Here is a 20501-nt window from a genome sequence, read left to right as displayed (position 1 = left end):
CAATACTTGAAGTATCAGATTTGCATTTCATTAGCTCCCCATATGGAGCGCAGAACTTCTTGCTTTTGAAATTGTATATATTTATGCTCCTCAACCCCCGCCCCCGAGAGGCTGTCTGGACTAAATGCTAGCTCTAATTCATAACAATTTTGCTTTCTCTTAATGTAGCCCACAAAGAGACTTGAGATTTTAATGGGTAGTACTTAAGAAAATCTACCTGTCAACATACTGCCTTGCACGTGGCCTGTTGGAGCAGACAAAGAAACCGTACCTTTGGGGAAAGAGGAGAAGGGTATGCCGCCCTTCGGGATGGTTCCATAGGTTGCCGAGTTCTTAGTATCATCTGTCATTCACAGAATGAGTTGCTAATCTCTGTAATTTAAGGACCCTACCAGTTCTAACCTTTTAATTGCTTTTAAAGCTTGGCAGTGCTCTGGCGTGCCGGAGGGTGGCAACTTCTGAGGCATCCACTTCAACTTTCTTTACAAGGCAGGAAACAAACTGGCCATTTCAAAACAGTATTTAAATCTACCTTGCTCTACTCAAGTATTTAAAAAATGTGCCAAGAGAATTGAAACATCCAGGCGTAATTACAGTAGGTTAGGAATGGATGGCTACATCAGCCTGAGCTCTGCTTCAGTGGATTTAAGCCAAATCCTCCTACTTTAAAGTAGCTTTTTGTGGTTTACTACACCCTGGCTGCCATGGTAAGTGAGCATCTGGAAAAAAAAGAATGGCAGGACACTTTATAAAAGTGTTTTTTAGGGGGGGTTCATTTTGCATATAAACCAGCTTCCAGGTTTCTTTCTGTCTTTTTTGTTTTTTTCTCCTTTTGGAAGAGAGAGGCCTGTTTTCGGGAATGAAGCAGAGTGAGTTTTAGGCGGCCACACGCTGCCTACAGACATGCAGGAGAAAAGCCATTGCTCACTCTGCCTGGGGCCCGAGGAATGGGCTCTCACTCCATTCCCTTCTCAGGTCTGTGAAAGGCAGGGCCCCTGGTGCCCGGAGCTTCTGATTCAAACTCCTGTCTTCCAGCCACTCTCTTTCTCGGGAGTTGTGAGTAACCCTGGCCACTCAGGCTGCGAGCACAGAGAAAGGGCCTGTGCCTTCTTCCCTGCTTCATCCCTGGGGTGGGAAGGGCTTTCTTTCTGATTGGCTGCTTGGCCCCAGGCGAGGCTGTGGCAAGGGCCTCTGCCCAAAGGGTCCACAGCCACTGGCTTTCATAGTGTGTGGGTAAGGAAGAGCTTTTAAGGATCACTAAACACTGTGGACATATGCACTCATTAAAGTGGAAAACATCAGACTTTTCACTGTGGTGAAATTTGGTGTGATGACTGCATTGCTGGGAATTAAATTCCTAGTCAGCGAGATAAGAAACAGAGGGTCGCTATCCTTTGGGAATGAAATACGCAGAAAAGAAGAAAGAGAATAAGCATGGAATGGTAAGAAATCTTGACATCAACTTGGAAACGTTCCTATTCATTGTCTTTATGCACAGAATCAGTCTTCGTGTCCTATTCAGAGTTTCTTCATCTCTCCCAACTCTGTCCCTTGTTAGTCTCACCTGGACAAGAGAAAGAGCCTCCCACCTGAGGGCTGCCTTTGCCTCCAATTCCTGACCCCTTCCAGCCTATCCTGCGAACCTCTGAGAGCTCAAACTTGAAACTGTATTAAAACAAAGTGCCCTCCTCCCAGACAAACTGCCAATCTCTGATCTCATGGGCACATAAACAGGCCACTGACTAAGCAGCTACCACACAGCAGCATCCTGCCAGGTCCAGTTCTCACAAGCCCACTGCAAGGCAACCGCTTCCATCATCTGCACTTTATAGACGAGGAGGGTACGGCTCCAGCCGGGGCTGACTCATGCCCTCACGAAGGCGTCAGGCATGGGGTGCAGGCTCTCCTGCCTGGTCTCATTCAGTCCAGGTGATAACGGTCTCCTGCAGTCCCAGGGCTCCTGCTGTTAGCAGATGATGCCCCTCCAGTGCCTTTCATCCTGTGCACGCCTCCCTGGAACTACCTCTGTCCCGCCGCCCACGTAACTGTTGTTGCTCTTTGAGGCCCAGTGCCTAGTAAACCCTGCCGGTGCCCCTCTCACTTGGCTGGGCTCCTGTCTCCTTCCAGTCAGGCCACTCAAAACCCTGAATTGTTCACACGCCAACTTGCCTGTGTCATCTTTCTTCTCCAATCAGCCATGAGCTTCCCAAGGCAGCAGTGCTGTCTTAAGTGTGGGTACGTCTGAAGACACCCGGCAGAGTGCCAGGCCAACTCCCTAAGAAGAGAGTACGAAGTGTGCTCTCACAGAAGCCCCTCACTCCTTTAGTGGGTGGGAATGCATTACCAGTGACAAGGGAAGAACAAGAGCAAGGGAAACTGCTGACTGGTTAAAAAACCTAAATTAAAAAAGCAAATTAAAATGAAACCTGCTTGAATTTTGTTACCTTTGCCGCGGCACATGTGGCGTGTCAGCCTGAGGAGAGGGCTAAAACTATTGATCACTGAGCAGAAAAGCATGTGTTAATGAATCCTCTGTGGGAGAGAAGGTTTTAGAATCTGATCAATAAAGCTCAATTACCATTAGGTCGACTGAGACTCGAACTTAGTTATGCACAATAACTTTTAATTACGGGCATTGTAATAGCACCTATTCATTAAATTGGATTTTAATAGATAATCTAACGAATACGAGGGATATTCGCAAAACTGTCTTCTAGGGAGAGTTCGGACACATTCAAGTTCTAAGTCACTTTAGGTTCTGACACTTTTGAGGTAACAAGGGAGTTACATACCACAAATATGAAATAATTCCTTCAATTATGGGATGGGAAACTTGCCAGCAAGAGATGTAGCCTTATCTATAACTAGTGTAATTACCCTAGTTGGCACTAGTACTGAGAACAATCTTCCTGTAAGGAAGTGGGTCACAATTTAATTTATACCCCTATGGGCACTTCAACACTATAGAAGTTTCAACAGAAACTCAAGAGTGAGGTCTGCCTTTGTCAAACCATTTTCAGTATTCCTCTAGAAAATACAGGAAAGAATTCTAGAATTAAAATCAACCCCCCCCCCAATTTTAATTTTATTTTGCTGTTGAGGATGCTATTTGTAAAAAGAAACTGAAACAAAACAGCGTGCACACTGCGGAAGGAAAACGAGAGCACCTCCGATTATTTCCAGTGGCGTCACCCTGCGCGTGTGACGGGGGAGGAGGCGGGGGAGATGAAGGCAGGGCCGGCCGCTTACACAGCTCCCATTCTTCCAGGGGCAGAAATGCAAGGCCAGCTAACAGCGTGGTTCACGTTACCTTATTAGTTGTTTTAAAACTCAGGGATCTCGCTAGGCTTCAATTTCTCTTTCACTAAAAGAAACACTCGGTCCCCGAAGTAATACATATCTGGCTAACGATCAAGCTTGCATGCTGAAAACCAAGCAGCACTGTGTTAAAAGAAACTTACTCTAAGACCGTCTGAAAACGAAGGAGGACTCCTTTCCCACTTTACTCTCCCTGAAAGAGAAGTCACCTTACACCAGCCCCAACGCGTACACAACATTCTTTCTAGAATGTAACCGACAGGACTGACACTTCAAGCCTCACAGTTCGGGATTCTTTACGTCTTCTTTCACCCACAAGCATTAGGTATCTTTGCCTACTGTGGAAGGCCCTTTCAGAGAGAAGAAGAAACTAGACCCAGATGGGCTACTTGAAATGCCCACGATGACCCGAAGTGACCATCAGATTCCAGGCTCCCAAATGTCCTTTCTTCTTTTCAAGTTCCAAAGGTTGTGATGGGTCATGAATTATAAGACAGATTTCTGAATGGGGCTGAATCAGCTAAATTAGCATTTCATTGAGGTTTGGATTTACATATTCTTTTAGTCATAAAAATGTTCGGAAAGGGTATGAAATCATATAACCTTAAAGTATAAAAAGGTGACTTTATAAGGAAAAAAAAAACCCCCTTCATCCATGGCCCTAATTCTGTGAGTGTTTCTCAACAGCCAAATAACTCTGAAGCCGAGAAGTATAAATAAAAGTAAAGTCCGTTTAACAGGCTATCTGGGAAACAATAAACAAACGAACACAAACATTGACTCGGCATGTTCCGCTTTTCAAGTGGAGGAGTCTTCGGAAATGACACTGAGAAAGGAGGCAGGCAGCTGATGGATTCCCCCCGGGAAAGCGAGCGCCGCAGCTGCCCCCGCCTCAGACAGCGGGCAGTCTGAAGAATAGCACTTCCGCCAGTTGAAACAACAGGTAAAAACATGTGTTTTGGAGTCGCATGATAGAGACGCTGGTTCTACCAGAAATGTTTACTCAACATCAACAATACCTCGAGAGAAGGATGTTGCAGTTCTGAGCCCTCCGACCGTCAATCACTGACAGCTCCTTGACTTTAAGTTTGGAACTCAGTGTGTCATCAATGGCATCTGCTTCTTTCTGCAAAGAGCATGAAAGAAATCCATCACAGTCCAACAGGGCACTGCTGCTTCAGACGCATACTTTTCCTTCATATTTTCTCTGCACGCGCACACATACCCACTCCCACACACACACAACAAAACTGAGATGGTCAGGGGCAGGGGGTGTAGGGAGGTGGCGGAATTGAAACAAAGACTAACATCTAGTCGACCTAGGGAAATAATAAGAAAAGCTGACCACCCACATTTGAAAAAGCATTATCTGGAAGAACAAAGTGCTTCTAAATTGAAGAAGCTGAGCGTGCATAAATTATCAGTGACCGGTGCCTTTCTTTTGTTCCCTACCTCCCCATAAACAGCAGACAGAACTGTCACTACGAATCATGCTCAGCTGAGGCCTGCCACTGCCGGTCCGGCCATTCTCAGGGCACATTCACCCCAGAACCGTTTGCACCCTGAGCACTTAGAAAGTGGAACAATGAAGACCCCCAAACGTCTTCATGTGCAACAGGAAGCTCCCGAGCCTGTGTGGTACCTTTCGTTACCCTGGAGCCTGATGGACAGCTCAAGGGGAGAGGACAGCTCGAGGCATTAGTTTGATTACTTGAGTTCGCAGTGAAACACTGCTTGCAGATTACTTTCTGTACTCTGCTACTGTACAGAAAGCTGTAAGCAATGATGGCCAGTCATAATTTATGGAGGAGAAGCATAAAACAAGTATATATGATACAGTTTGAGTAAACTGGACATCAAGGTAAAGACACAGACTAACTTGATAAATAGCAAGTGTGATCTAATTAGAGGTCAGGATCCATTTAAAAAATGGATCATGGCACTTAAAGAAATGTAAGGAAACCAAGGAGCTCTGGAATTGTATAACCATTTAGAAAACAAAGACAATGTGGAATTTATAGTGAGAACACATCGTGTGAACAAACTTAACAACTGTCTTTTGCCTTGATGAGATTTCAGCTAAGAGTTGAAACCCAATGTGGAATTACCTAGACACTGCACTATACCATCTGAACCAAATGGGATAACCAAGGCGTTTCCAGCTTCCACTGATCCAAGGAGCTTACACTAAGCAAGGTTTAGGTAGTAGTGCACTTACCTGCTTGGAGTTACTGTTCACAAAGAAATCCTACAGCCATGGCAGAGGCATGGAAAAGGCAAATCAGACACATGCAGTTCAGAAATCACAGCAAAAAATTCTCGAAAGTCAAGGAAATCAGTGACACAGGGAAAGAGGCGATTTATGCCCCTAGGAGTGGCGATAAGAGTTAAGGAAGACGGGAGAGCCTGGCTGGAAACACAAATAAGGGCATGGTGCTGAGCGCTCAGGGCAGAGAAGGAAGACGGCATATGCTGTGCCTCATTTTCACTGGTGGAAATCAAACTGGAAAAAGGATGGACTTAAAACACTCCAGAAAGACTTAGGGTGGAAAGAACACGTCCTGTTTGAAAGGACCATTGGGCTTCATTTATTCAACATGACTTTTGCAGTTAAAAAAATCAACTGAATCAACTTAAGGAAATTATTCCCATTGTCATATACTACTAGTTATATATATATATAGTGGAGGTAATCCTCTGTCTTCTTGCATCACAGGAAGGATTATGAAAAGGCAGAAGACTGGTTCAACAACATGGGTCAGTAATAGTAACCCTCTGTATCCCTCAGTCCAAACAATGCTCGTTGGTGTTATAGGTAGGTATGAGGAAAAAGATAGAAGGTGCAACTGTGAGACAATAAGAAATTCATGTGGTGTCCAGCCATTGGTGGCCCTGTCCCAACTGCCTTAGGGCTTTTTCGAGCATGCAAAAGTCAATAGCCTCTTCTTGAAATAGTCCACAGGAAAAAAAGACTTGGAGTGAAGATGAAAAAGAGGAAGAAGTCATTGACAAGTTATGAGAAAGTTAGAGCTTTCTTTGCATGTTTTGCCATGATGGAACAAATACAGCTTCGGTGTGCAAAAACACACCTCAGCTTTCAGGCCAACCAGTTGCACAACCAGCTTTGCTCGGCCAATTCCTCAAGGCCTCATTGGTCCTGGCAGTACCACCCAGGCCAGCTGCACACGGATGACTTGTTTCACACCATTCTTCTATTGGGACACGAGACGTGCCCTCCTCTGGCTCCACCCACACAAGAAGGGACTGCTCTTCTAGAATGGCATTTAAAAAATAATCTGATAATCACGAGAAAACTTTCTTCTCTGATGTCACCGTTTTCTTTTGTCCCTGTTGTCACTGTCCATTTTTCTACTCTGAAAGTCCTTAGAATTCTTTCCCTGTAAAAGGAGTTTCTCCTTTCAAGTGCAGAAAAAACTAAGGTGATGTGAACTCCACAAGGTCTTACTCTACCTTTTCTCACTCAAGGAGACAAGTTGCTTGTTGAATTTAGATCTGGCTCTCACTGTCTGGCCTTCAAGAAAGAAACTTCTCTGGTAAATCTTTGTAAGTTCCCACCCTCAGGAAATTGAGATTTCTGACCCCTACTGGAATGCACTGTGGAATCAGGCAACTATCTATAACTAGGTGTGTTCCAGCTCTCAGTCTGTCCGTAAATGAGATCAACAACTGAATTGTTAATGTGAAAATTAAATGTGATAATGCATGTAAAGCATTTTGTACAGTACCTGTTATGAGTGCAATACTTGGAAGCTACCATAAAACTATCTCATATTTCAAGCTGATGATCAAGTTATTTTTTCTCCTATTCCGCTTTCAGCTGAGTTGAAGAATGGTTGGTCAAGATCTCCCATTTGTAATCAGCAGCAGCAATAAGTGTAACAGTTAATAGCTAAGCAATGTATCTTCTCTTTCCAGAGGTGAGGATGAGGAATGTCATGGGAGAGTTTGGTTAACTGTTAGCCTTACAATGCCCCTTCTTTAAGAGTCCTTTAATCATCACATTTTAAGTGAAATCACAAAGCTTATTAGATGGGGTATGATAAAAATAACAATGTTTCCAGTCAGTCCTATTTCAAATAAGTTAACATTCTTTTCTGAAAGTTTAAATTCTTCACTAACTGGCTTGAACCAACATGATAGAATTGTCTGTATTTGGCTCCATGTAACAGGATGTCTGATTTTTCCAGATGATTCTCCGTGTAGAGCGTCGGGTGTGGAATGTAAGCAGGAACTCGGGACTCGCACTCTCAGGAGCTAGTACTGACAGATTCCTGCAGACAGGGTTCCACAATGAAATAATGCCTCAGCACTTCTTGGATAATAATAGCCCTTACATGAATGGTTCTTAATCTTTTGGAGGTTGAGATTTTTTTGCAAATCTGGTAAAAGCTAGGGATCCCTCTCCAGAAAAATGCACATACTAATACTTATATAAACTCTGTATTTGATTAACTCTTACCAATGAAGTCTAGTTATAGAACCTCTACTTTACACTTTAGTCTTAAGAAAAACCATCATTTACAATTTTCTCTTTGGTGTTCATGTGTCATAGCTAAGGACCAAGACTACTGAAATAGATATTCTAAATTACAATTTTTCAATGTGGAAATTAGATATATAGAATAATAAAAAATGTTAAAAGAATAAAAAGAAAAATTCTTTGACCACTTATAAAAATCAGAGGATACCATTAAAAGTTTCAAAGGGACTCCAAGAATAACGTGTGTAGTACATATTAGCTGGAGACATCAGATGGTGGACCTGAGACGGCAGTTACCCTTCGTGCCCTAAATCAGAGCAGAAAGGCTTTCTATATGCGGACAATACAACCTGTAAAGAAGGGGTGTCCCCAGGCAAAGAGCAGGGAGGAAGAATTAAGACAGTGAGCTGTTAATTTATTGCTACAAAGATATAACTCCCCTTTGGCAAATGTCAAGTTCATTTCCCTCTGTCTGACTACCTGGATAGGGAGAATGAATTTATAACATCTCAAGATACACCTTCCCATAGAACCAAGATGAACAGTGCTTAATTGTATCTGAAATAGCATTATTATGCAATGTACTGCATTATATAATAGAATTAAGTCTTTTGTAGCTGTTTGTATAATATAGTTTTAATGAGAAAAAGGGGTTTTGAGATTAAAGAAATTGACTTTCGAATGAACTTTTGGAATGTGAGCAGGGGAATAACCGCACGCTATTAAATTCCATTTCATGTGGCACATAAGCTTACATAATCAGCTCTGTACACCTTTGATATCCACACCAAAAAAAAAAAAATCCTGAATAAGAATGGTCTTTTTCTTAAAACTGCAGTTTAAGAAAATCCTTTCCAAAACCCGACCTTCATAATGAATAAAACCATGGCACAAGAACAACGTGAAACTAAGAATCAGGCTACTTGTACACCCGGCTGTGCCCGAGGTGACTGCGCCACCTGTTCAGACACGAACACCACTGAGCCGTTTTTTCTTTTTCTGTGAAATAGGAGTAACACTCACTTCATAAAACTAGAGTGAGGATTAAATTAAAAAATAAGTGTAAGAGCTCCCTGAGAACTGAACTTTAGGGCTGATGAGAGTGAGAACTGTACACACCGTACTCAGTCCCAAAACTGGTGATCAAGTTTGATTATCATCTGTTAGTTCACCTTATTTCTCTCATCTCTGCTCTAACACTCCAAGTGGCTCTGTAGGCCTGTGCAACAGTTTAATACATTTGCATCATTTGAAGTACTTCATATACAAAACAGACAGTGCAAATATTTGTCCTATTTTTAATGACACATTTCTCAAATCAAAGGAGCATACTTTGTGTGTGTACATATATACATTTGTATAAAATCTTTCCTAAATGTCATTAATCAGTGTTCACCTAACTTAAACTGACCTGATATTTGAGACTTTTTTTCCTCCAAAATCTTCCTCTTGTAGCATGCATGCAGACAATGGCATGCACGTGTCCCTTTCCTGTCTCAGCAATTTACTCGGCCCCACAACTGGATGAAGTACAAAGAGTTTGACCAGGGTTTTTTTTTAAAACTACGGAGGGAATATGAGGAGATACCATAGGAAAAATAGGTTCCCAGTATTCATTTGGGAATGGAAAAGAAAGCAGTTCAAGGGTGATAATTATATAGTACTTTGCCAAGACTAAAATGAAAATGCATAGGTTTGGCATTGTCATCAGTTATGAGACTAGGGACGTCTGATGACAGGCACCCGGTTTCCTTTATTCTGTCCTACACCTTCCTACTATAGTGCACGCATCTTTCGATTTTCTGTCTCTTAACATTCAGTAAATTCAATTAAATGGCTCAAATTTCCGTCATTTGGGAAATACATTTATGGCTTAAAAGTTCTCATCTCAAATTCTTGCACCAAGAGGAGAAACGTACTTGAATCAAGCTGAGCAGATGTGTTGAAATTTTTCTCAAGGAAGTGCTATTGAAAATGTCACGAATGATTCTGCTTACCAGTCTACTTAGTGTTAAGTACAACTGAAATGTTCTGGTCTTTCCTGACTGGAATGACTACTGATTACTCAAACAGTGACTGGTTGCTAGGAGACAATTACCCAGTTGCCAGGCTTTCTGCAATCTTGTCTCCTAGAGCTCTTGAGAACTGTCCACATATTTGTCCCAGAGCATTTTGGCAGCATCCTTTTGCACCTTCTGCTGAAAACCAGTTAATTACGAGTCTTATAAACGTGGGTCTTTCAACCACCTGCCTTCATAATAAACGCAACCCACATGCTCAGACTTGAATAGCATCATTTGGAATAACTGCTGTCTTCCCTTCTTTTAATTTACTTCCCTAACCTTCACCTTCAGCAACCGAGATGGACCAGTTTTAGCGACTGAAACCGAAGTAGGAAATCAATGGGGCATGTAATGAGGTCAGATAATTATTTGAGTCTACCAGAAAATCAGCTAAAATAGCCTAAGACTTCATGTCAAGGCCCAGGGAATAGGTTCCTGCGACAGCAGAGAGAGGAGGCCCTTTGCTGCCCATCAGGAACGAGTGTGCACTGAACACCTGCTGTGTGAGGGCTCTGCACACCTGCTTTATGTGAAAGGCAAAGTGTCTGGCTTTCCACTGGACAATGTCTTATTGTCTTACCTTCCTGTTCTTCATTCCCTTTAACGGTGCCTACCACCCCGCACGAGTTTGCCCTCATACTCCTACGCGGCCCCGGCAAAGGGCTCCCGTTTTAGGGCTACGCTGCTGTGACCGGCAACGGTCTGAGTTTCCGCACTTTTCTAAAACAGCACGAAAATGCACTGCAGGGACGCTTTCCCTCTAAGTGAAAATATTCTGGCTAAAGGACATACCACTTTTTTTTTTCAATTTTGGATGTTTCAAAGGCCATTTGAAAATAAAAGCCCTCAGCTTGTTTCTCCCCCAGCCTCAGGCCATCTTCTCCCCCGAGCTCGGCAGTTCTGTTCTGAGACACTTTTCCTTAGGAACCAGGCCAAGCCTAAGCAGACACGGAGGCATGCTGCTTGCCTGAGGATGCGTTCCTATTTAAGGCGTACCCTGCTCTCCTCACTTTTCCTCTCCCACAGTCATCCTTCTCACACTCAGGACTTCACGTTTTCCTCCCCAGATCCCACTCCACCTGTTCTTCCAAAACCCTCTGAACCTAGCCACCTTGCCATGACCTCTTCTGGTCCACCACCCCGAAGAGGTCCTACTAAGATGCCCTCTCAAGGAGTGACAGGTGTCACAGATGTGAGCAGGGCTCACGCATGACACGGACTGCTTGGCCAAGTCGGCAATCACTGGGTCACATCGGGACTGCTGCCATCTGTGCACTTCCTCGGCCTTCCCAGCCCCCTTTGGAGTCAATCACGGTGACGACACAGTAAAAACTTCTCTCTGGGTTCTAGCTAGCCGCCAGAGTTTAGTCCTTTACCAACCCTCATACTTCTAAAGGCTCCATCTATTTGAAACAAATAGCCCACTTCTGATAATAACCATTTGCTAAATATATATTTTAAAAGTCAGATAAACTACAATGGCTTCAGAAATAAACATTATTTTGACTAGGCACTAGTGATAATAATAATATACAGAACTTCCGCCAATGGAGACAAGGTCTTGGACACAAAGCAGGGTATGAAGCTCCCTAACAAGAAGCTTATCTATATACAGACACACCTTCGACATGTTTGCACACCCACACACTGACAGGCACACACGTGTGGACACATATGCCATGCTGCTTTGCAGGAACATGCCAGGGTAGAGCGAACAGCCGAGAACCAAGATCCCTATCGTGTCATGGTTCTGGCAGATGGCCCAGGGACCAGGCACAGAGACCTGTTTTTCCTTCTGCACCATCTGGAGGGCACATGCTGTTACCTGCTGTCTTTGGTAGGCAGAGAAAGTTCGCTCCAGGTCTTCGAGATCTAGAATTTTGAAGACTTTTGTATCATCAATTTCAGTCCATACAGTTCCTTCCAGTTTGTTCTGCAAACATTAAGTTAATAAGTGCTAGGGTTTACAGTTACACACAAAAAGAACAGACATGGTTATATTTTCAAATGCTGCTATTCCCAATTTTTCATTCCACCAGATGCTCAAAGTGAGCTGGCTTCAAACAATGTGTCATATATTTCAGAAGATTTATCACTTAAATATCTGAGCTGGTGAGAATCCCGAGCCCATACTAGAAGATGAAGTCACTTAACAGCCAGGGCTGCTCCCCTTTCTGTGCCAGCACAGCGAGCTGCTGATGCCATCCATCAGAGGGGACACCGAACAAATGGCTTACCTCGGGCAGCTTAGACCAGTTGAAGGACTTCAGGGCGTTGGTGGGCTGAGGAATGTTTTTCTTCTTCAGTGTCAGACCCAGTGGAGCACCGGGAGGTGGCATGGCTCCCCCTAGGGGAGGGGGACCAGGGGGAGGGGGAGGACCACCAGGAGGGAGGGGCGGGGGTGGAGGAGGAAGCACTCCCCCTGGGAGAGGTGGTGGGGGGGGGGGAGGAAGGAGAGATCCTGGCGCAGAGGAAGGAAAGGGTCCCCCTGGGGCCCCAGGTGAGGGTCCCCCTGGGACTGAAGCACAGACGGCCCTCTGCAGAGATAAAATAGGAAAAGAGAAGATCAATGGAAGGAGTAAATTCATTGGATGCTTTTGAGTTTGGTGCTTTGCCCAAAATTTTAGAGAAAGTCACACCTCTGAGAATGTGGGTTTTGAGGAACACTAGGTTAAACAGACCTTCCAGGCCTTGGTGGACTCTATCGGGTCAGACCTTTGTATCTGGCACTCTAGTGCTTGTTTGCAAAGCATTCCCATGCCTCTCACTCTTGAACCATCATCCAGTTTGGTTTTCATGATATCAGTTTTCATTTTAACCTTGCTCTGTATCAGAGGATCCTTATTAACATTTAAAAACACCCTTCCCACCTCAAATCGCCTCTGCTGCCCAGCTTACATGATAGCAGAGGGAGCAAGCCTCCCAACCACTGTGAGAAAGCAGGAGACGGCTCAGGTTTTACTCCCCCAGTGAGGAGCTGGCCACTTAAGGATGAGGGGCTCCGGGCTGCCCTTGGTCCTCACCCTGCTGAGCTCGTGGAGCTGGGCCGTGAGATCTGCCACCTGCTGCTTGACTTGCTTATGCTCAGTGGTCTCCTTTTCAAGCTTCTCTTTCATTTTGTTTAAGGTCTGCATCATCTCCTCCTTCTCTTGGGTCTTGGCATCACATTCTCTCTCTTTCTTTTCCAATTTCTGTTGTAGCTCGTTGTGCTCTGCACATGAAAACAATCAGACATGAAAACAAGGGGCTCTTCAAAGCTGAGGCATTTTCTCTAAAAAGAAAATTGACTAAGGATTGCGAAGCTCTTTATTGGGTAAATATTATTGCTCTTCTCCATCAAGGGGAGCGACTTGTGGGTTCAGTGGTGTTTGTACTTCAAGGGGGCTTCAGATGGACAACTTTATTAACTACAATGTTTTGTAAAAGATGGAAGAAGAGACCCTAGAGTCACAGTTCTTGTGGAGGAGAATGGTGCCTGTTGAGTAATTAATTCAGAATCCTGTCATAGAAATGGCTTGTTACCTACACTAGGGAAAACAAATATTAAAAGGGCCCCTTTTCACAGATTAGAAATGAGGAGAGAGGTCCAGGGCTTATTAACTAGGTTTTCTGGCTTATGTCCGACTAGCAGAGGGGCTGAAAGGGAGGATCTTGCACTGTGAGGAAATGCTGCTACCAGACCCAGTGTTTGTTCCAAAGCAGTCACTTCTCCCATCCCCCCTCAGAAAGCTACTTGAACTTGAAGAATTTTATGCCTCTGGCAAACAATTCTTAACACTTATGAAAGCAAATGTTACCACTTCAGCATTGAATATCTTATGAGAATCACCATAATGTGGGGAGAAAATATTAGCTCTCATCAGCAGTTTAACTGATTGCCCCAATCCTGCTAATGGAACAAAGCATTCACTTTAGTGATAATGCTTATTTACATTGCCAACATGTCTGCCGATTCTAGCGCTAATGAAGAGTGATGAGCTTTGGAAAATTGGACTAATGAAGGTTAGGCTGCAGATCTTAATTGCAAATACTTGGCCTCGATTCCTATCCTTTTTACATCAATAAACCCACTAGAGATATAATCCATTGGGGCAGAGCTATACAGAATTTGTCTCTATGTCTGAATTTGAGAACACATTTAAAATTTTACCTTCTTTCTTACTTTCCCTCTTCTGAGTCTTCCAAACTCAAGAGTTTGCAGAGAAGGGTTCAAGACACTAAAATCCTTAGATTTTACCAGCTGCAGACTGACGGTGATCATTAACCCACTTCTGCCACTGCTACCGTTTGTGCAGTCAGAGACCCACCTGAAACCCACCCCCCCCCCCAGTGTTTCCCCTTTTCCTTCTTCTAGCTCCACTTCATTCCTCTCTGAAAGCTGTGAGACTTGACTTTCTGTCCCTAGCCATTACTCTCTGACAAATCTGGCCTTGCCTCAGAACCACCTGAAAGACCCACCTCTTAGGACCCCTGGACCTCATTCCAGCACCTCTCCTCGGTAGGCTGGGGGCAGGGCTTGCAGATCTGTGGTTTTCAAGTGCTCCTTACATGCTTCTGATGTAATGCCAGGTTTGGGAAGTTCTACACAAACGGCACCCATTTGCCAGCCTAAAGGATCCTCTCCACAAACGACACCCATTTGCTAAGCTTTTATTCAGCACTCAGGGGAGTGTGCTGCACTAGAGGGAATTCTCCTCAGATATTCTCCACCTCTCAGGCCCACAGAACTTCCTGTCTCCTCGAAGCCTCCACCCTCTGACGAATTCATCAGCATGTGTCCTCTTTAATACAACTTTGCCACTGGAAGCTTCCAGAAAAGAATTTTATCTACTGTCCCCTTTCACACTCTACCCTTGACCTCACTTTAAAACATCCTGCTCTCCTTCTGACCATTTTCTCTTGTACCACTGTGGCCTCCTACATCCTACAAAAGTCCCTATCATTTATCGTGCAAATAGCATGTGCCAGAAACTATGGTACAGTCCTTACATTCCTTTTGTCATTTTATCTCCATGAGAACTCTGTGATTCAGACTTATAATCACTGTGTTACAGAGAAGGACACTGTAGGAAAAGAGAACGTGACTTAGCCCACCCGCGTGACCAGGAGCAGAGCTGAGACTCAGACCCAGAGCCGGGCACAGTGCCTGATGCATACCGGCACTCAAGGAGTAACCACCGAATGCACAACTGAATGACTCCACAGCTTACGTCCCAAGTTCTCCCCTCACCCTGCACACCTGAGCCTCCATTGTCTAAGGGTGTAACCCTAAAATACCACTCATTGACCATTTTCTCTTTGGTATAATCTCTTTACCCTAGTTTTTAATCAGTGTTTCTATTTTTTTCCTATAGAAGTTTCTGAAATTTATTTATAAAAATGGATGTGCAACTTTAGTTTTTAAAAAGCAATCTGATTCATACCAGGAACTTGGAATATTACAGTACTTCACATTCAGTATTTTCCTGTAGCAGTGGTGGCCCTGCTTTTCTGCTCCAGGGAAAGGACAAATGTGACAAGATGGAAGGAAATGCTTTAGCATCTCTTGGACCTTCCGTTTAACACTAAAGTATCAGGATAAGTGCTCTCGTGCTTCACTGGCTGTGAGTGAGTAACTTGGAAAAGGAACAGGAAGTCGCCATCCACACAGTGAAGGAGCAGTGGCTGAGAGCAGGACTGCTTTCTCACAGGGGCCAACTCTAATTTGCTGAGATTTTGAAGGAGGGGAGGTAGAAAGTTACATCTACTCTGTGAGAGGCTGGCACAGTGATGGGCACAAATGCCCTTCCTGTCATCCCCGTGTTAATAGGGAAGACATATCCAAATACTCCCCAGTAGCTGGCTTGTTAATGTTTCATAATACATGTCTCTATAGTGGTCAGTGACCCTCTGCATGTTTTCTCTTTTTGTAACTGATGCCAAATGTAAAGTCACGTGAAGAATTGGGCCACCGAAACCAAGTGCCCTATGTTGTTTTTTTTTTAGAATCCTGGGTAATCCTTGGTGTTCCTTATTAAATTTAAAATCTGGTGTGCTTTAAAGAGCAGTTATGGAGTGGGGGGTGGTTTGGGAAGGTTGATAGTTAAGAATATCTGAATTAACAAATCTTGAGTAAAAGGGTGAAATATTTGGGAAACTAAAGTAGCTTAACTCAAGAAAAGTCAGTAGAAAATGCCCTTAGGACAGGAGAAAGAAGGTTGTATGCACTAAAGTTAATAAGAGGCATCAATGTAAATTTCTGAAATATACAGAAAGTAGAGTCAGTTGTCCAGTAACCAACACTATGGTCTCCTTTCTCATCAGGGCCTCCTCACGTACCTTTTCTCATTTTTTCTGCTTGTTCTTTCCACTGCTTAACTTCATTTTCATTAACCAGCCTGTGTAACAGTTAAAGGAGCATTCATTACAAAAACTTAGAAAAACCACTGCTAAATGCATGCTCTCTAGGTACAAAAATGGCCTACTGCAGAGAAAACCCTCAGCATGCTCAAAGCCCATTAAAATCCACATGATACTTAGATATAATACATGCGTAGATAAAAGATTCGCATTTGACCTCTAAAACATTTCAGTTCTCCCAGCTGCTATTTTAAAGTAGGATTAAAATGAGTGTCTTCCATTGCCACTATTATCTTAGAGAGAGCAAAATAAGAAGAAACTTACATCCGTACAACATTCTTAATATTAAAGTTTTCCAAAGGTGTGGAGTCAGGGTCCTGTCCTTTGTCATTTTGGATAACTATCTGCTGTATAATTCTATCCAGCAGTAGCCAGTACTGAACGGTGTTGCCACTTCTCTTGTCTAAAAAAGAAAACAATGGTAGAAAATACTTCAAATTATTTCTAAACTAGAGTGACTATTTTTCAACAGTGGTCACCTGAAGACCCAGTCACAGACCCAGAGATGTGTTAACATCTGTACACCTCCACTTCCCAAAGTTTCTGGAATTCAGACCTGTGATGATCATTTAGCTGATTGGGAGGAACTTTATACTCCTTTCTGAATGTGTTGTAAGGCATATATTTATTTTTAAAATCATTATAACTTATAGAATCACTATAAGTTATATAATTTCATTTTGAGAACTTCACAACACCCCACAGGCTGACTGTAACAAAACCAAGGTTTGAAATCCCGGCTGTGCACCCAACCTAATCAGCACTGTTCAGAAGACAGGGCCCTTTGGAAGATGTCTGAACCTCAAAAGGACAAACACTCACAAGGCATCTGGAGGCAGTGGTGCAGGATGGACATGAAGTGAGGGTAAGCTTCACTGTGAGTCAGCCTCTTCCTGGTCAGCTCAAACATCTGAGTCGCACTTTTTGTGTCTATGTGAACCTATTTCACAGGAAAAAGAAATCTAAGTCAAACACCCAAGTTCCTCAATGCCCACCATGCAAGGCAGGTGAATCAAAAGCAAATAGAAGCTCATTCTGCCACTTAGACAGCACAACAGAACTCTGAGGTTGCCCTTGGGTCACACTGCACCATGACACATGCTATGACTGGGAGAGCCCCCGAGCTGATGAGTAGAATCAGGCTGACTGTAAGCATACATACCAGCTCGAATCTTTTGGCAAATTCTAGTTCATCTTCATTTCGGAGCATTTCAAAAAAGTCTAAATGCCTGAAAGACAATTAAAAGAAGACATTAAAAGTGGAACACTCCACGAACATAGGAATGTAGGAACCAAGTCTGGGATATGGATTCAGGGCTAGTGCCAAAACCCACACTAAGTTCTCTACACAACGTGCTGCTTCTTTCATCAAGAAAGTCTTAGTATAATAAACACCACTGGCTGGATCAACACTCTGGTGCAAGCACCTGATGTTACAGATAGGTCACAAGCAGTTCACAGAGTGGCATTATACACAGGGAAAAGCACGAACTGCCTCAGACAACAGTTTGACTTACCTATCTAATGTCGAATTCTCATGTTCCCTTAATTTATCTATTACAGGTTGAATTCCTAACATCAGAAATTCATAGCGAAGATGAAGTCTAAAGTCCAAACTTTCCTGAAAGTAAAAGGGTGAGAAAATACATATTTATGCTCTTTAGACTACATAGTCAGTAACCTTTTCTTTTAACACAAATTCTCAGACCCTGCCCTGGACCAAGTGTATCAGTGATGCTGGGCAGGAGACCTGGAAACCTGTGTTGTTGCTGCTGTTTGTTTGTTTTTAAATATTTTACTTATTTATTTTTAGAGAGAGGGGAAGGAAGGGAGGAAGACAGGAAGCGAAACATCAGTGGGTTGCTTCTTGTACACGCCCCAACTGGGACTGAACCTGCAACCCAGGCATGTGTCCCGACCAGGAATCAAACCGGTGACCTTTCAGTTCAAAGTCCGACCCACTGAGCCACACCAGCCAGGGCCATAGTCTTTTTAATAAATATTCTGTAATCTTTTTAATAAATATTCTTTAATAATATATGTCTTATACTCTGATACAAAGGGTTCTTACCACTCCTGCGCCTTGACTTAGCACTGCATTGATGAAGGACATGATGGCGGTCTTCAGACTCACTTCATCTCGGTACCGCCCTGTGCTTTTGTCCAAGTCATTAATTAACGTCTACCAAGGAGACAAACATTAAAAAAGAGGAGTGAATCATTACTAACCTTACACTCATTTTATTAATTTTTTTATACTTGGAACCTTTAAAATCTTGTGGTTAATCATAATTATACTGATCCACAGAAAATCACTTAAAAAAATAAGGCCTAATACTTTTTCAAAATTCTTAATACCATATATGTTTACAATACATACTGTAAACAAAGTACAAAAGACTGTGCTTCGTTAACTCTGCTTGCTTTTTATGTGTGAGTGTAAATGTAGTGACATTATTGGACTGTTTATAGTGACCCCAAATCAAGAGTGGCAGCCTGTAACATTTTCAGGGAACACCCCCCCTTAGTGGGTTCGAACGATGTGTGTGCTCTATAGCATGTAGGAAGCAGGGCCATGTTTTCGAGTTCAGTAAATCCCAGGCTGATCAACTACAGAAAGCATACTCTCTGGCACCAAAACCTAAGAGGAAAGAAATGCTTGACATGGCAGTATGAGCCGTCCCCAAGGGAACTCTTGAGTTAAGTTCCCTGCTCAGTGCCGGGAAAGGCACCTGCCGGAGGGGTGAGAGCAGCAGTGGCGAGGAAACACACCCACCTGGAAGCGGGTCCTTTCGCTGGCGTACTTCTGATAGTGCAGCATGGCCTGCAGAACCTTCTTGTGGCCCCCGGGAACCAGGCACACGGCGCCCAAGATTTCCAGCACAGCCACCTTCGTTTTAATGTTCTCTGTGCTCAGACTCTGAGCAATGACGTTAATACTCTCAGAATGCGCCAGGACATGAGCCCGACCTTGAGAGTTGTTCATTAGCGCTTTGATACATCCAATGAGAGAGGTATGTATGCGAGACTCAGAGGTCTCATAGTCCATGGTCTTTAGAAAGTTCAGAATACATGACAGGCCATCCAAGTCGATGAATCTGGTTACAAACCTGTCAGGAGGAGGTTAAAATGCATCAGACTTCATTCTCTTTGGAATTTTGTATTAGCCCTTAATGGACCCTTAATGGAAAAGTTGAGGAGGTGCCGAGCAGGAGAAAGAAGAAAATGCAGTTCCTGAAGTACCAAAAGGCTTACAGTGATGGAAGTCTTCTTGATTCCTGGCCTCTTCCTCGGCACAGACCCAATGGTCAGGTCTAACCAGAAGTGTGGGGAAAAACATCTCCATTTGAGTTAAACAGATCTCAACTAACAAAGAACCAATTAACAGGACATACAAGCACAGAAAGTCAGAAGAAGGCACTCAGAACATCTGCGTTAGGTTGTTACCTGCTGGTGCTGTGCCATCGTAGCATCCAGCCCTCACGTGAGGCCCACTGAGGCAGGCAGGCCGCTTATCAGTGAGAGTCAGAGAGAATCCTTCAACTCCAGGGTATTTGCTTGCCAAACAAATGATAATCTGTATCCCTAAGGCTTTGTAGCAAAACCCTTTATTTGTATGGCATGCTACACAGAATCTAAATATATAAAATAAATAAATGCAATATGTTATCACTATGTATTAATTGTATTGATATTTATGGCATTTATTTACTATAAAGCCAATCAACAAGAATCATTCACAATGTACACTTGCATGTTAAGCCTCTGAAAAGTTCAGAAGTAACCTAACCTGTTCATCTGACTACCCTAGGCATTTCCAAACTTACTTAGTCTTGGGTACCTGCTGACATCTGACAACTCAGAACACACCCATGGAGGGAAACACTTACCTAGTTAGGATAGGCTAGAAAACCTCTGTATATAACTATACAACATTTTTGATGAATCAGGAGGTTTTTCTTTTTCTTTCAAACCTGAGCGGTGTTTTTTTAAAGATTTTATTTATTTATTTTTAGAGAGGGAAGGGAGGGAGAAAGAGAGAGAGAAACATCAATGTGAGGCTGCTGGGGGTCATGGCCTGCAACCCAAGCATGTAACCTGACTGGGAATCGAACCTGCGACACTTTGGTTCACAGCTCCCGCTCAATCCACTGAGCTACGCCAGCCAGGGCTAGGAGGTTTTTCTTAGTTAGCATTTTATAGTCAAATAAAGCAAGGAA

At 43.4% G+C, this 20501-nt stretch overlaps 1 protein-coding gene across 4 annotated transcripts in view; it reads right to left on the bottom strand.

Annotated features, from left to right (window-relative positions):
• Positions 1 to 20501, bottom strand: part of DAAM1 (dishevelled associated activator of morphogenesis 1) — a 155598-nt gene that overhangs the window by 25497 nt on the left and 109600 nt on the right. For 3 of the 4 annotated variants that reach the window (XM_028505472.2, XM_036010486.1, XM_036010491.1), the window contains 12 exons: positions 19058 to 19391; positions 18353 to 18463; positions 17799 to 17902; positions 17444 to 17510; positions 17104 to 17221; positions 16546 to 16684; positions 16201 to 16259; positions 12906 to 13093; positions 12120 to 12419; positions 11708 to 11815; positions 5537 to 5566; positions 4338 to 4444 (listed from right to left, as the gene is read on the bottom strand). In XM_028505472.2, coding sequence (XP_028361273.1) covers positions 4338 to 4444; positions 5537 to 5566; positions 11708 to 11815; positions 12120 to 12419; positions 12906 to 13093; positions 16201 to 16259; positions 16546 to 16684; positions 17104 to 17221; positions 17444 to 17510; positions 17799 to 17902; positions 18353 to 18463; positions 19058 to 19391 — 1665 coding nt within the window. The remainder of the gene's footprint in view (positions 1 to 4337; positions 4445 to 5536; positions 5567 to 11707; positions 11816 to 12119; positions 12420 to 12905; positions 13094 to 16200; positions 16260 to 16545; positions 16685 to 17103; positions 17222 to 17443; positions 17511 to 17798; positions 17903 to 18352; positions 18464 to 19057; positions 19392 to 20501) is intronic. The other variant, XM_028505473.2, reaches the window with a different exon arrangement.

The sequence above is a fragment of the Phyllostomus discolor genome, chromosome 1 (genome assembly GCF_004126475.2).
Source record: "Phyllostomus discolor isolate MPI-MPIP mPhyDis1 chromosome 1, mPhyDis1.pri.v3, whole genome shotgun sequence".
NCBI classification, from domain to species: domain Eukaryota; kingdom Metazoa; phylum Chordata; class Mammalia; order Chiroptera; family Phyllostomidae; genus Phyllostomus; species Phyllostomus discolor.
This window is presented reverse-complemented; position numbering and strand designations above follow the sequence as displayed.